General features: G+C 37.4%; 1 protein-coding gene across 2 annotated transcripts in view; it reads right to left on the reverse strand.

Moving 5' to 3' along the window:
• Positions 1-86: 86 nt before the first annotated feature.
• KCNG3 (potassium voltage-gated channel modifier subfamily G member 3) overlaps positions 87-16792 on the reverse strand; it is a 67399-nt gene continuing 50693 nt past the window's right edge. For both annotated transcript variants that reach the window (XM_019970062.2, XM_070798564.1), the window contains exon 2: positions 87-14889. In XM_019970062.2, the coding sequence (XP_019825621.2) occupies positions 14244-14889 (646 nt within the window). In that variant the 3' untranslated portion in view covers positions 87-14243. The remainder of the gene's footprint in view (positions 14890-16792) is intronic.

Below are 16792 nucleotides of genomic sequence, written 5' to 3' on the forward strand. Positions count from 1 at the left end.
AGCTGAATAAGAAAAGCTATGATCCATATGATTGCATACTTTACTAATTCCAAATTAAAGTAGAAAACAAAATAATGCCACATAAATTGAGCTGAATTTAAGAACCTTTTTATTAGAAGATAAAAGTGACGTCCATTTAAACCATCACTCCTGAAAGAGATACTAAATAATAAAATTATTATCTCAAATCCCAAACTATGACACAAACTTTACTATCCAGATTACCCTGCCTATTGGTTGGCAGTACATCTGTCCCTCCATGATACAGGCAACGGCCGTTAGCGATGAGACTTAGCAGTAGTTATGAATACCCAGCAGAGGTATAGACCACGTGGTAGAAAGGACATTCACACATCTTTGAATCACTACTCTCATTGAGAATAGGGTTGATGAAAATAATGGTTAAAACTAACAGACAATTTACCTGTTCAATCATTTGCTATCTTTAGCAATAAACATCACACTACACTCAGTATTTTGTCCATAAAATTTTTATGTGTCCAAGGTATTTTTTAAATCCAGGTTTAGATTATTAACAGTGAAAAAGTATTCATCTTCTTTCTTACTTCCATGGACTTGATCAGGCCACCATTCACCAGGCACACAGAAATATGAATAACTGGAAAGACGACTTGATGGCAGACTGTTTGCAAAACAGGAGTGCTGTATTTTAAGGCAAATGTCTTTATCACATATATACACAGCAGTTTATTCATTGGCGAACTTTATCATATGACAGTACAAAATTCAACAGAAAAACTGAGGTATAACTTTACTTAACATAAATACAAATGTCAGAAAGTCTAAAGACATTTTCAATGTGCTTAACATATTTTACCAAGAACCAAATAGAGAATTCAGAATTCTTCTCCAAGTTCTTATATGTCCAGAAATACCCAAGATTCTGAATTCTAGGGGAAAAAAATACTAGAAATTAAATACTCTAAACTCTTCCCAATAAGGCTCTCTACATAAGGCTACCTTTGATATAAGGCTACTTCAACTTGGTCTGAAAATAGCAAAGATATGCATCAAAATTCAAGCTATTCTGAACTAAAGAGAAAGGACTTGGTCTCATGAAGGATGAGTTTACTGAGCAAAATTAAACTTGGGCAAAAAGCAAATTTTAAAGTACATCAAATGAAAACATTTCCTATCATTTTTTAACATAAAGCTGAACTATTGTGATATAAAAATGACTGAATCTGTATGACAGTGTTTAGGGCAAAACAGACATACATTTACCTTTACAGAAATAAATGAAATATAATCCTTAACTTGGTATGAATATTTTTAAAATTCTACATTCTGTGACCTTTACAAAAGGAGATCTATTCTTTACTTTCAAGTTAGAAACAGTGTAACAGTTTATCTTTGGATATTTCCAGTCAATGGCTGTATAAAACGAGAGATAATACAAATATAAGTCATAGGCCATTTGGTGCATTAACACGTAAGCCATCAGTCTGGGACACTAAAAGCAAAAAAGTGATCCACTGATAGTACATAAAGTGGAAAAAATATACCCCAGATTTCTGCTCTAGTCCAAAAACTTACAGTCTCTAAGTATTTTTAATTACTGAGTAGTCTGATGCAATGACATTCACTGAAAAAATCTTATTACTAACTGTATTCACATTAAAATGTTTTCCTTAAAATGCAAATTGCGGTATTCATTATGCCTAAATACAAAGGTAAGTTAATGACAAGGTAAAGTGTTTTTTAGGTCTGACAGAGCACTCATGTCCTCTGTCAAAGTCCAAGTGATATTAAGAGAAAAAAATATTCTACTTATTTTCACCTAATAATTTAATTAAACGCTCAAAGATACTGTTCTAAAGGAAAGTTCAACAGGAACTGCGTGTTAAATTTACAAATTAGGCCAAAATAAGAAACAAAAATGGGATTCAAAAAAATTAGACTATGTAACTGAATAAATAATAACAATAATGACAAATAACACCCCAAATTTGGAAAATTCAAGCAAAACATTGGTAACCTCATTCTTGATGGCACATAAATAAAGGAATTTAAGACTGTGGATGGAAAAACAGAAGCTTCCATCAAAACAGGTACACACAGAGTAACGGGAAAGATTCACAACCTGAATTCCACATCCACAGTGATGTCAGTCATCAGCTGGCTGTGGAGCCTCCTGCTGATTCCTACAGGAACAGGCACAAAGCACCCTCGACTTTTCACTGGCACCGAACTCAGTTGCTTTGAAAAAATGTCCTGACATTGGTTAATAGCAGAGGGTGGGGGAAAGGAGTGGTAAGAATAAATATCAAGTTAAGTGCTCCTTTGTGTGAAGGAATCTAGAAACCCTCTTATTTAGTAATTAACCCAACACACCACCAACTTCGAACACTTGCACTTTTAAAGACAGCCATAAACCCGCCACTTCGTTTTTTCAGTCCCACTCCCTCTTCAGCCCACTGCTGACTGCTCCACTGGGCCCTCCTGTGTTGCTCACAGGAGGTGTCTTAACACCTTAACCAGCCACTACTCCTGCCCCCAGGTCCATCCTCACTCCTGTACCTGCGGCTGATCACAACTGCACTTGGAATTTTGGCTGAGCTTTTTCCTTCGAATACCCGAGACAAGACCAATCACTAAGTATTTGCTCCTGCCTGTTCATCACATCCAATCAGCAAAATACCATAAACATGTTGGCCCAGGGTTGGCCCAGGGTGTGGTTCAGCGCAGTGGCTCTGCAAACTGTATAATGGCATGTCTCAGGGAAACTGCCCTGCCCTCAGCAATATCCCCCACCTAGAAAGACTGCTTTCCCCAAGCCTGGAAAACCACTCTCCAAACTGGGTGATGATAAGGCTAAGCTAATTCTACTCTGGAATTTGAACAGGGAAAAAAGAAGAGGATCAGTCAGTGGAAATGAACAAGTAGAGGGGAGAGATGCACAGATGCCACTCTGCTGAGAGTGATGCCAACCCTGAGAGGTAGGAGGAGAGACATCAGAATGGCCACACTCCATCAGGCGGCTGCTGTTGCATCTTTACAATTAATAACCCCTACCTAGGACTTCCCAGGTGGTTCAGTGGGTAAAGAATCCACCTGCAATTCAGAAGACACAGGTTCGATCCCTGGATCAGGAAGATCCCCTGGAGGAGGGCATGGCAACCCACTCCAATATTCTTGCCTGGAGAATCCCCAGGGACAGAGGAGCCTGTTGAGCTATAGTCCATGGGGTCGCAAAGAGTCAAACATGACTGAAGCGACTCAGCATGCACACACAACTCCTGCCTCTGGAGTCTACATTCCCTGTATATACTGCCAGTTATACTTTCTTCCCTCTCTTAGCAAATTTTGTTTCTTAGGATGACCAACAAGGGTCAGAGATTTATTTTCAGAATGCTTAATAAAAGTATTAAGCAAAAATAAAAGAATTATAAAACATTAGTACATCATTTCTTGTGAAAAATTGCCATAATTTTCACTACTCTATGTATTTTAGGAATTGTGGCTATTATTCAAGCATTCGATGAGTAGTAATTGGAAACCCTACTATTTCTAATAATAGTTAAGAGTAGTACTGAATACATTTGTAGGAAAGTAGACCTCTCGTTGAAACCTTTTTTTCCCAGACATCTTTAGTAAACATGTAACATTACAGATGTAGCGTGCCCAAAATCTTGGATCATAGCTCCATTAGGTTTGATATTCACATTTCCATTGAAGATTATTAATATTCACCCAGCACATTCATGAGATTTATTAAAAATGTAGACATTAACCAAAAGTGTTTGGGGCATATGTATAAGAGAACTTATTATACTATTATGTAGTATTTAGTCAAATACTACATTAGCAACATTACTCATGAAAAAAAATCCAGTAAAAAATAGTCAGACTTGAAAACTCGACCTTGCCAAGTGAGCTTCCAAACCATTTGGGGAAGTGCTGCTTACAAATACACTGAACTTTTCTCCAATTATTTTCCTAACATAATTTCCTAGAGGAATTACAAAATGATTATAAGGATGGCAAGGGATTATATTTAAAAATCTGGGCTTAGTCTTTGTATAAAGGACCCTCAGAATAGGTCTTCTGAGCACAACAAGAAACTTTTTTCAAAGGGCATCTGCCCGGGTGAAGGCAGCTGACGGTCATCCCTGTGTACCCCATAAATCAGACAAAACTCCTGCTACCCACAAAAAAAGGACTAATAATAATAACAACTTTCCTACAGCAGTACTGCAGGTTAATTAACTATCAAGTGTTGCTTTTTAGATGGTTTCCTCCCCATCCCAGTAATTCAGGGATATTTGCATTTCCTGTAAGAACTATGAAAAGATGTAGATTTAAACACACTAGGACGGTATCCTCAAAACAGGTAGAAGAAGAAAATTGCAAGGGGTCTAACCCTGACTGTTCAGGGAGATGGAGCTGCCTTTATCAACACCCTCTGGCATTCTCCTAGTACTCCTATAACTTCCAAGTCTGAGAAGCAAAATGTCAGGTAATAAAAAGGCATTAAATTAAACCAGCCAACAGAAACAAATTATCTCTTGTGTCTGTATGTCTCTATATCTTCAGGCAAGTGAACACAAACTCAAATTAACTTGGGTTAATGAGGAGAATCGGTTAAACAGCCTTAGAAACCATTAAATGTATATCAATTGGCAAACTGTAAAAACCATCAACAAGCACTGCTATGGCTTCAACCTGATTAGCATCTTGTAGATTTAGGAACTCACTTCAATTTCCTGACACAGGCAGTACAACAACTCAATTCACAACAAAATCTGTCTATTTCTTCATTAAAACACATTGTTAGAATCCAACACCCTTTCGTGAAAAAAAAAAAAAACCCTTAAGAAACTAGGAATACAAGTTCCTCAACCTGATCACGGGAATACTAACATTATACTTAATGGTATAAGACTGATGATTTCCCTCTAAGGTCAAGAAAAAGAAAAGGATGTCCATTCTCACATCTGCTATTTGACATTGTACTAGAAGTTCTAGCCAGGGTAATTAGGCAAGAGAAAGAAAAAAAGGAAGTATAAAGTTAAATTCTCTCTCATTGCGGATAACATTATCTTTTATATATATATAAACAATATAAAAACAATAAAAAAACCAAAACTAATAAGTTTAGCAAGGTAATAACATATAAGTATACAAAAATCAGTTGTATTTCTATACACTAGCAATGAACAATCTGAAAAAGAAATTCAGAACACAATTCCATTTATAATAGCATCAAAAAGAATAAACACTTAAGAATAAATTAAATCAAAGCAGCACAAGACTTGTACAGTGAAAACCATAAAACACTGGAAGAAATTAAAGAACACTTAAGTAAATGGAAAGACACCTTATGACCATGGATTGAAAAGCTTAATATTGTTAGGATGGAAAAACTCCCCTAATTGATCTACAGATTCCATGCAATCTTTATCAAACGTCCAACTGCCTTTTTTGCAGAAACGGATACGTTGATTCTAAAGTTCATATGAAAATGGGAGGAACCCAGATAGCCAAAACAACCTTGTAGAAGAAGAGGAATTCATATTTCCTGTCTTCTAAACTTACTCCAAAGCTAGTCTTCTGTGTGTTTTTGGCATAAGAACAGACATGTAGATCACTGGGAAAGCACCGAGAATCCATAAACCCACAAATCTATGGTTATCCAGTTTTTGAGAAGTATGCCAATACCACTCAATGGTGGAAAGAACGGTCTTTTCATCAAATGATACAGGGACAACTTCATATCCACCTGCAAAAGAATGAAGTTGGACCCCTATCTCATACCATACATAAAAATGGACCATACATAAAAATGGTCCGTACTCGAAATGGACCAGAGACCTGAAACTAACAGCTAATACTATAAAAATTTTGAAATATAAGAGTAAATCTTCATTACCTTGAGTTCCTTAAGATACAATACCAAAAGCATAAAAGACAAGAGAAAAAATAAAACTGGACCACACTGAAAGTTAAAACTGTGTACTGCAAATGATATTATTAAGAAAATGAAAAGACAACTCTTTAGTCTGAGAGAAAATATCTGCAAATCATGTATCTGATAAAGTTCAATATTCAGAATATATAAAGAACTCTTAAAAGTCAACAATTAAAAAAATTTTTTTTTAATGGGTAAAGGGTTTGACTAGACCTTTCTCCCTAGAGGGTAGATAAATAATCAATAAGCACATGAAAAGATGCTCCACACCATTAGCTATTAGGAAGATGCATATCAAAATCACAGTGAGATACCAACTCATACGCACACTAGGATGCTGCTATTTAAAAACAGAAAAGAAGAACAAGGAAAATAACTGTTGGAGAGAACGGAACCTTCATATATTGCTAGTGGGAATATTAAATAGTTCACTTGCTTTAAAAAACAGTATGAGAGCTCCTCAAAAAGTTAAACATGATGTTAGTACCTTGGTCCCTGGGTTGGGAAGATCCCCTGGAGAAGAGAAAGGCTACCCACTCCAGTATTCTGGCCTGGAGAATTCCATGGACTGTATAGTCCATGGGGCTGCAAAGAGTTGAACATGACTGAGCGACGTTCACTTATCATATGACCCAGGAATCTTCATCCAAGAAAATGAAAAACATACCGTTCACACAAAACTTGTACATGAATGTTCATAATAGCATTGTTCACAACAGTCAAAAAGTAAAAATAACACAAATGTCCATTAAATGAGAAAAGGATAATCAAAATGTAGTACATCCATACAATAGAAAATTATTCCACAATAAAAAGAATGAAGTACTGATCCATGCTACGATATAGATGGACTTCGAAACATTATGCTAAGCGAAAAAAGACAGATAAAAAGGCCACGTTTCCATTTACACGAAAGGTCCAGAATAGGCAAAGCTCTAGAGACAGAAAGCAGATCAGCGGTTGTCAGGAGATGGGTAAGGGAGGAGTGAGGAGTTACTGCAAAAGAGTAGGGGGTACATGAAAATGTGTTAGGATATCCCTGGTGGCACAGTGGATTAGAACTCGCCTGCCAATACAGGGGACACGGGTTTGATCCCTGGACCAGGAAGATTTCATAAGCCACAGGGTAAACCCGTGCACCACAACCACTGAGCCCGTGTCCCACAGCTTCTGAAGCCCGTGTGCCCTGGAGCCCATGCCCCACAACCGGAGAAGCCACCACAGTGAGCAGCCTGCGCAGCACAATTAGAGAGTGGCCCCCGCTCACCGCAACCAGAGAAAGCCCACGCGCAGCGACGAAGATCCAGTGCAGCCAAAAATGAAAAAGAAAACGTTCTAGAATTAGAACATTTGGTAGTGATGGTTACATAGCTCTGTGACTATTCGAAAAACTACATACTTTAAAAATGATAAATTTTATGGTATGTGAATTATATCTCCAGTTGTAAAAAACAAAAAACCACACACATTGTTAATACCACCTTATATTTATTTAGTTCCACTTTTTAACTCCCCTGAGGCCTGGCATGCTGCAATTCATGGGGTCGTAAAGAACCAGATACGACTGAGTGACTGAACTGAACTGAACCTTCCCAAATTGCCTAAAGTTTATCAACAAAACCACAATGTTAACAATGCATCGAACAATTTAGTCAAATATCCTGTAACTACTTCTCATTCTTCTTTCCAGCCCCTTGCTTGCCCCTTGGCATGGTAAAGACATGCTTAACCTCACTTGTGTGGTTTTAAACAGAATAGGAAGTGAATTACTAAACTGAGAAAGGGAAAGGCAGAAAAGATTTAGAACAAATAATAAAAAGAAGGTATTCATCCTTTCATCTCCAGCTACCTCTCAGAAAACTTTTTAGGGGATCAGGAAATCACATCCTTCTATTAGCTGACAAAAATTCTCATTAAGTCAAATGCTATAATTCCTCAAATCTGATTTCATACATAGCTGCTAGTCAATAATTTGATCTGAGTCTGATCCCCATGCAAGTATGCTCTTCATAAGAGACCTCATTCTTACATATATAAAAAGTCAAATCTGAAAAACACATAAATCAGGAGATAGTAACACACTAGAAAGATGACTCACAGGTTAAAAGAATTCCCTACTTGAATTCCTGTACACATCCATTATTATGTATATGAAATATGATGAAGTTTACAAACTTCTTTTCATACTAATGTTTGGAAACCTACTTATTATAAAAAGTGGATGCACCTAATTATTTGTTGCATGCTACAATGTTCCCATCTCTGACATGCACTGGAGCACAGAAAAGTGCATTAATAAAACTGTATTTAAGAAAAAGACACAAACATACATATGTTCAATTTCTTTCTGATCTTTTTAAACTGAGTTGATTGGAAGAGCTAATTAAAAGTGATTCTTATGTAAGCCGAAGTTTTCAAGAAGGGAACCATGACCCATTATTATAATTTTAAAACTATACTATTACATAATTTGAATTACTTATTTTTTATAAAAAACAAAACAAAACAACAACAAAAAAACCCTTCCAATGGTAAAGATTATTGAATCAGTAAAAATACAGGTAAGAATTTAGGCAGTTTATCTCAAAGCAAAAAAATCTAAACTTTCCACTTCTGTCTGATGAATAAAAAATAAACAGCCTTTCACATGGACCTGAAAGCTAAGCATTATATTGATTTCATAATTTTGCATTTTACTTTCAAACATTTCATATGAAAGAGTGGCTATGGCTAAAAGAAATGAAAGGAAAAATATGCATAGTTATGGGCCCACACACACACTTCTCGTATATCAGAGTTGAGGATTTAAATTCAAATACTGCTCTCTACTAAGGAAATCAAAGTCTCCTGTACTCTGCATTGTAGAGAAGGAAAGCATGGAAATTCAATGGACCTGCAAGATAAAACTTATAACACACAGTTAAACAGCCGTATGTTAAGTTGAACTAATCACTGTATTTTAATACAGCAAAAACACCTGTCATTATTTACACTTCTTTAGTGAAAAAGAAAAACAGAACAAAAAAACACTTTATAACAATACACACCACAAATGGCCTCTACTCAGTCATTGGCAGAACTATAGAATTATTTCAAAATGATCAAAATAATTGAAGTCTAGAAGGGATAAAGTCTAAAGTCATGGGAAATTTTAGTTTCAGTTTCAATGCAATGTTGTATAAATTAAACAAAAATACTATTCCAGACATAAATGACATAGCATTACTTAGTCCTGGTAGGTGAACTCCAAATAATATATATTCCCTCTGGCTTTCATCCACTAAATGTATATTGGGATAGTGTTGATATTTTAAAATATAAACCAAAGGATTCTCACCAAAGCTATGTAATATTAATTTGTTCAAAATTAGGATAAGATAGTTGGATGGCATCACCAACTCAATGGACATGAGTTTGAATAAACTCCAAGAGTTGGTGATGAAGAAACCTTGGTGTTGCTACAGTCCATGTGGTCGCATAGACTGAGCGACTGAACTGAATGACTAAACTGAACTGGTAGCATAAATGTAGATTATCCAATTCAATTCCTTAACAAATAATAAACTGAGGATTGAGCCGCACCAATAACCAAAAGTTCAAGTGCTTATTAGGAATGTCTGCGAGCTTCCCTGGAGGCTCAGCAGTAAAAATGACAATGTAGAGGACAAGAGAATGTGAATTCCTTAATGGAGAGCAGTATTTGAGTTTAAATCCTCAACTCTGATACAAGAGAAGTGTGTGTGTGGCCATAGCTATGCATATTTTTCCTTCATTTATTTTGCAATGTGGAGACCACCTGTCAAATAGGAGACTCAGGTTCGATCCCTGAGCCAGGAAGACCCACTGAAGAAGGAAATGGCAACCCAGTTGAGTATTTGTGCCTGGAAAATTCCATGGGGTCGCAAGAGTCGGACATGACCTAGTGACTAAACCACCACCACAATACCACTTCAAAATCTCAGTAGCTGAGGAATGTCTGGGAGAACTGCAAAAATCCCAAAGTTCAGGTATAAGTGTGGAATTGGTAAAGGCAAAATAAAAGTTAATGACAGAATGGAACAATGTGTCATGCTTGTGGGTGGCATTTCACAAGTCTGTGGCAGGCTCAACGGCATGGGGCAGCAAATTACTAGTTTACTTACAGGGGCAGAACTGACATGCCCAGTCCTCCAAGTACAGATGGGTCTGGAAAAGCAGGAAGCAAAACACCATATGAAAGCATGCTGAACAAACAGAGAAGTGTATGAAACCTTCTCTAACCAAAGTGGAATTCTTCCAGAACATTCCATTAACGCTTCAACCCATGTTACTTCCTCTTCAGCTCTGACATTTCTCAACCTGGCCCTTCTAAATAATGCAATGATAAACTATGAAATAACTGCACTTATTTGCTTACATGTGAGTAAGTGCACAACTGTGAAGTTTTGCAATTTAAAAACTGTATTGAAAATTTGAGTTCCTTATACACTTGTTCCAAGTCTTCCTTCCTGACATGCAGGGCACCTAAAAGCAACATCTGATTTTTATGTGACCTACAAAAAGGACCCCAAAACATTTTTAAGAGAAATCCTTCATGCTTTCTGATGTTACAAGAAAAAAAAAAAAGTAAGTCCAAAGGGTTCGGAATCAAAAAGTCTGAAAATCAGGTTTCTGAGGCCTGATCTGACACTAGGGTGACCAACTGTACCAGATCACCTGAGACTAAGAGATTTCTCAGGATGGGAGTACAGTTAGTGCTAAAACCAAGGAAGTTCCAGCCAAACCAGGGCTAGCTGGGCTCCCTATGGGTGATGATGGCTAAATCACAACCCACTGGGAGCAAAGTTGCAAACATTTGGATAGAATGAAGGATGTAGAAAGAGGCAAGGTAAACCAGAAGGCCTCCAGGGCCCTTTAGTTGTCATTTATTACAACCCTATGAAATATTTATACCAGGTTTGATTGGAATGTATATTGCATACCATAAGTGTACACTTATGTAGGGTCAGAGGGCACTGGGACTATTTTGTGAAGCTATGCATTAAATTTATTAAATTTGGAGCTATATAAGCTTTAATAGTAAAACAGAGCTAGGAGTTTTTAGTTTTTTTAATTTTCATTTCTATAGCAAAGAGGAAAAATAAGCTGCTTCTAGAAAATACCAAGGCAACAGAGAAAATTCTTTCAATATCCACATCCAACTTAACCCCATTTCTCCTCCTCCCAAATCACTGGAGACCTAGGACATCTGGACGAAAGTTTAAAAACAGAACACATTATTTTGACTTACTGATAGCCACTATGAAAGAATACATTTCCACATTTTTAAGAAAGTAAGAACTTAGAAACAAGTTTTACAAGTAACTATAAAACCCTATAGAAAAGTAAAGGCAACTACAGCTACCAGCAATAACAATAGAGTCATAAAAGAAAAAAGATAAGATCTTGAATTGTTAGAGTATGTTCACTTTCAAATATGTTCCCTAACTTTGGAACTTTAATCCTGAAGAATCCCACTTCAGAGGATAACAAAATAAGTTATATGTAAGATCAAGTCACAAAAGCTCAGGGGTGATAAAATGAGAACAAACATTTGGACTTCCTCTTTCCTCCTCGGGCATTCTAATTTAAGATAATATCTGACTTACTGGGACTAATACAGGTCCTAACGAAAGCATTTCTGCCATGAAGATTGAGTGATGAGGAATCTCTGAAAGTACAACTATGAAAGAAGTGTTACTCAGTTACTATTTTTTAAGGCAATAACACCAGGGAAGCTTATAAGAAAATGCCTTCAATCCGAAAAACCTACAATATCCATGATATATACGTTTTTCAGTCATGAATGAACCAGTCTACCAGGTCTCAGCAGCATCTAAAGTACAGCGGTGGCTGGACCTTCACTAGCATTTCTCTAACATGCTCCTTCATGAGAACTGGTCCTATGAAAAGTCTGACATCACCAAGAGATTTCTTACTAGTTACTTCAGGGCAGCCTCAAAGTCTGCTTGTGTATTCACACAGATGGCTTCGCACACACACTTCCAGGCATAGGTTTCCCCCTGCCTCTTCTGAACGTAGTTTCTCTTCCCAAATCAGTCAACAGTTTGTGCCCAAGTCTATCACAAATGCTGTGGGGACATGAAGGTGTGTGCGAGAGAGGGGATCCAGGCCTTCAGGATAGTTAAACCTGACTTGGGGAGATAAGACATATTCTCATGAGGAGTTCCCAGTGCCAGCAAAATGGACGGCTGTCTTATTAGGAATATGGGGATGCTATCACTTGGCTATTACTTGCATAAATGACAAAGCTTTCATCAAAATAGGTAAGAAATCCATGCTATCTATTTTAAATATATTGGAGTACAATGAATATACAATAAACAAATACAATAAACAAAAAAATACAATAAACAAACGAATTTGAGTATGTAATAAGTAACATACCAGTGTGCGATAGTAGGCAAGATGAGGCAAGAGTCCTGTTTTTGGGGTTTTTGTTTGTTTGCTTTTTGGTCACACTGTGGGGCACGTGGGATCTTAGTTCCCCGACCAGGGATTGAACCCACGCCCCCTACAGTGGAAGCTCAGAGTCTTAATCACTAGACCACCAGGGAAGTCCTAGGATGAGAGTCTTAATGACCAAAACATCACCTAAACTCAGGAAAGGAAGTCAGGGAAAAGGAATGGTTTTGCTATTATTACCTCAACCGTGGCAACAGCAAAGGAGAGTGGCTTCTCAAGGCTTTTCTTAAAACCCAGGGGTGTGTTAAAAAATAAGCTGCTGGACTAGGTTCTCAAAGGTTCAGGTTTTAATCCTAACTCCTTCACAATCACATCCTCTCTTGCCCTGGTTTTCTACCTGTACTACTTAAGGTTTGAACTAGATGATGGCTAATATTCCCTTAATGAACATTCTGGTAAGCCTTTCCTTGATAAATATATCCCCTTTCCATCTCCTCTGCTCCCTCTCCCTCCCCACTAAATTACAATGTATAATATTAAATTATTCATGAATCAATGACTTTAGTTTTTTGTGTTTATATATTGCTGGCTTTATGGCAACTGGTTAACAAAGCAAAATTCTAGTTCAGATTGTTAACATCATCAGTTTACATTGTCTAGTCCTAATAACCTAGCCAGATTAGTGTGGCATATTACTCAATGTTGTTACAAGAAATTTGGCATAGCTATAATTGCCAATGGTGAAGATCAACTCAAATACTGATGTATTCATTGCTTTTAGCTGGTTTAAAATTGGCTTAGCTACACAGCAACCCAGAGTAAGAAAATGTTTCATTTCTTTTTTAAGACAATCCAGTGACAACATCTAAGTATGACTTTGGTATAAAATGGTTACATAAATATCCTTTCATCTTAAGTCTTATTAAACACATGGTGTTTAGTTAAAAAAAAAACAAAAAACATTAAGAGCAGAAGAAGATAAATATGGGTTGCAATATCAAACTATTTCTATTATTTTAATGTTGGAAATCTTATTTGGACATCTGAATGTTAGGACTATTAACATCTAGTAACAGCAATGATTTCAAATAAAACGAACTCCAATAAAATGTGAAACAATACAACACTCTTTTAAGTCATTTCAAGACAGAGAAAAAAGAAATCCAAAATGGAAAAGAAGAACATACTCAAGCTTCCATATCATATTATGGTATGATAAGGTATGATGTCATACCATATTATACTATGGTATGATAAGGAGAATAAGAACAAAAATAAGTCAGATAATTGAGAAATATGCCAGAGAAGTTTTTCAAATACTATTCTTGCTTGTATCTACTAGCTCCACTCTACATTTTAAAATTTGGCCAAATTTTCAAAGTATTTGTTAAACAGTTCCTGCATGTGACATATGTTTCCAGGATACTTCTGACATTGATATAAGAGATTATAAAACATTTAGAAATGAAAATGTTACTCTCCAACAAAAAACACTGTAACTTCCAAGCTTCTTCTGTATTCACAAGATGGAAGAGCATTTGGAAAATAGTAGCTTTCAGTTTTAAAATGTTCAAATAATATACTTTAAAACAAACACAAAAAGTGTAATTGTTCAAGGCAGGGAAGAGACAAGTCTAAATAAGATCTTAAAATTTATTCTAGGAGACATTCCCTTTCCTTTGCAGTCTCAATCTTCTTTACTCCATAATAAGTAAATTCTTTTACCCCTTCAGCTGGGAAGGACAATTTTTACTCTACCAAGGTGATGACAGGACCACTGCAGTGCTCACCCAGCAAGAAACACATAAATATGAAGTGGCGTCAACTAGATCAAATGAAGTGTATGCAAGAACTGCTTTGCCACGCATTAATTTAGGAACTCAGCGGAGAGGCTCCTACTATATCTAGCTGATCTAAACTTGAGCTCATGGTAACACTGCACGAAGCTATGGTAGATAAAAGTGATAGGTAGCGCCAATAGAACAATTCCACTGACAACACAAACTCCTCCAAGAATTCTTCCAGGCACTGTGATAGGATACATATCTCCATAGCCAACTGTAGTCATAGAGATAATCACCCACCAGCAGGCAGCGGGGATGCTGGCGAAGTCCTTGTTGGATGTTTCCAGGTCCAACCCATGTTCAAGAAGCTGAGAAAGTGCACTAAAGATTGCCATGGCAACACAAATGAAGACAAGTAACATAACCATCTCTCGGTAGCATCGTTTGAGAGTCAAACCAAGTGTCTGAAGACCAATGAAGTGACGGGCCAGCTTAATCACCCAAAAAATCCTCATCATTCTAAGCACCCGCAAGGTGACTCCAGCCCTCTGGAGTTGAGAGTTCTCGCCTGTAAATACGGTCATTAACACGGAGATGTAATACGGTGTGATTGCCAGTAAATCAATGATGTTCAGAGGTCTCTTGACAAACTCACACTTGTTTTTGGAGACAATGAACCTCACGATGCACTCCGCAGTGAACCAACCTATGCAGATAGCTTCAATTATCCTGTCAAGAGAACAAAAGAAGAATTGATCATTTTATTTTTAAGCATTTTAATAGCTCTTAGATTTCTTCAGATAGTACTACACTAACATACTAATTTAGTTACTTTTCCAGAAAACATAAAAGAACAGACAGCATCACCAACATCATCAGACCCACCAGGATGCAACAGAACAACAAATAGTTCAACAAATGAAAACTGAACTTGATGAAGTTATTAATATACAGCATGTAACACCATTAAAAAATTTGTTTGCTTATCACTAATACTGTAGAAAAATCTATCTCTTACATGGTGGCCTGAAATTAACTTATACTCAGCTTGCCACAATATGAAATGTTATTCCATGAGGATAGTGGTTCTCTAGTGCGATGTAAGTTATTAGGTGAATCAGAAGGACATGGTTCCTACAGACAGAGGACATACCCAAGTTTTTGATGATTTATTTCTTGGTAAATAAGAGTGAACTCAAGATCATTTCCTAAAATGTTACTGTTATTTCTTTTTCTCTACAGGCTTATGTGGGAGACACTGAATCTGAGCCTGCTTCTAAAAGCTTTGCAGGAATGCCAGTGCCTTCACCAGGAGAGCACCAGATCATGACCATCCTTATCATGAGTGTCACAGTGGAAAAAAGGCTGAAGATTCCTACAATGGAGCAAAATAATCACTAGAATTTTCCCAACGACCCAACAAGTTTGCTTGTTTGTTTTCCATAGCTGTTTTCATGCATCATGTATTTTTTTAAGTATAAGGTCACATTTTACCTGCTGCTGCTGCTGCCAAGTCGCTTCAGTAGTGTCCGACTCTGTGCGACCCCATAGACGGCAGCCCACCAGGCTCCCCCGTCCCTGGGATTCTCCAGGCAAGAACACTGGAGTGGGTTGCCATTTCCTTCTCCAATGCATGAAAGTGAAAAGTGGAAGTGAAGTCTCGAAGTCATGTACGACTCTTCACGACCCCATGGACTGCAGCTTACCAGGCTCCTCCTTCCATGGGATTTTCCAGGCAAGAACACTGGAGTGGGTTGCCATTTCCTTCTCCAATGCATGAAAGTGAAAAGTGGAAGTGAAGTCTCGAAGTCATGTACGACTCTTCACGACCCCATGGACTGCAGCTTACCAGGCTCCTCCTTCCATGGGATTTTCCAGGCAAGAGTACTGGAGTGGGGTGCCATTGCCTTCTCCGCACATTTTACCTAGATCAGTATTTACCAACCTTTTCACATTACTGCACACACAGAAAAGCATGTAATTAATAGAGCATACTGGCATCAGGGGTAGCATTTCTGAAGTGGAAGCCAACCAGTCTTGCCTCAGAATACTGGTTAGGAAGCCCTGATAAAGAGTGAGAGGTAAGGCTAAAGTAATTATTAATTAAATTACATTTTAAAATTCAAAGTTATAATTGAGACTTCCCTGGTGGTGCAGTTGGTTAAGAATTTGTCTTCCAATGCAGCGGACGCAGGTTTGATTCCTGCTTGGGGAACTAAGATCTCACATGCCTCAGAGCAACTGAGCCCGCATCACAACTAGAGAGTCCACACGCCGTGACGAAAGATCCTGGGTGCTGTAACTAAGATTCAATGCAGCCCAATAAGTAAACAAATACTTATTTACTTTAAGACATAGTAATCATTATACCATCATTCATTTTTTCCCACTTAATTCAGTCTTGCTACTGACCTAGACCCAAACCTGAGAGGTACAATGGAGAGAGAAGAAAATAAAGCGGGTGGGATGGTAAGGTTTGTGGGGTGACAATTTGAAAAGAATTACCCACGGTGCATTGCACAGAACACAAACTGCACTGGATGTTACTCATTGAGATTAATAAATAAAGTGAACCATGTTCCCCTACTACAGATGCTGGGAAAGACTGAGGGCAGGAGGAGAAGGGGGCGAT

This window comes from Bos indicus, chromosome 11, assembly GCF_029378745.1.
Source record: "Bos indicus isolate NIAB-ARS_2022 breed Sahiwal x Tharparkar chromosome 11, NIAB-ARS_B.indTharparkar_mat_pri_1.0, whole genome shotgun sequence".
Classification (NCBI taxonomy): Eukaryota; Metazoa; Chordata; class Mammalia; order Artiodactyla; family Bovidae; genus Bos; species Bos indicus.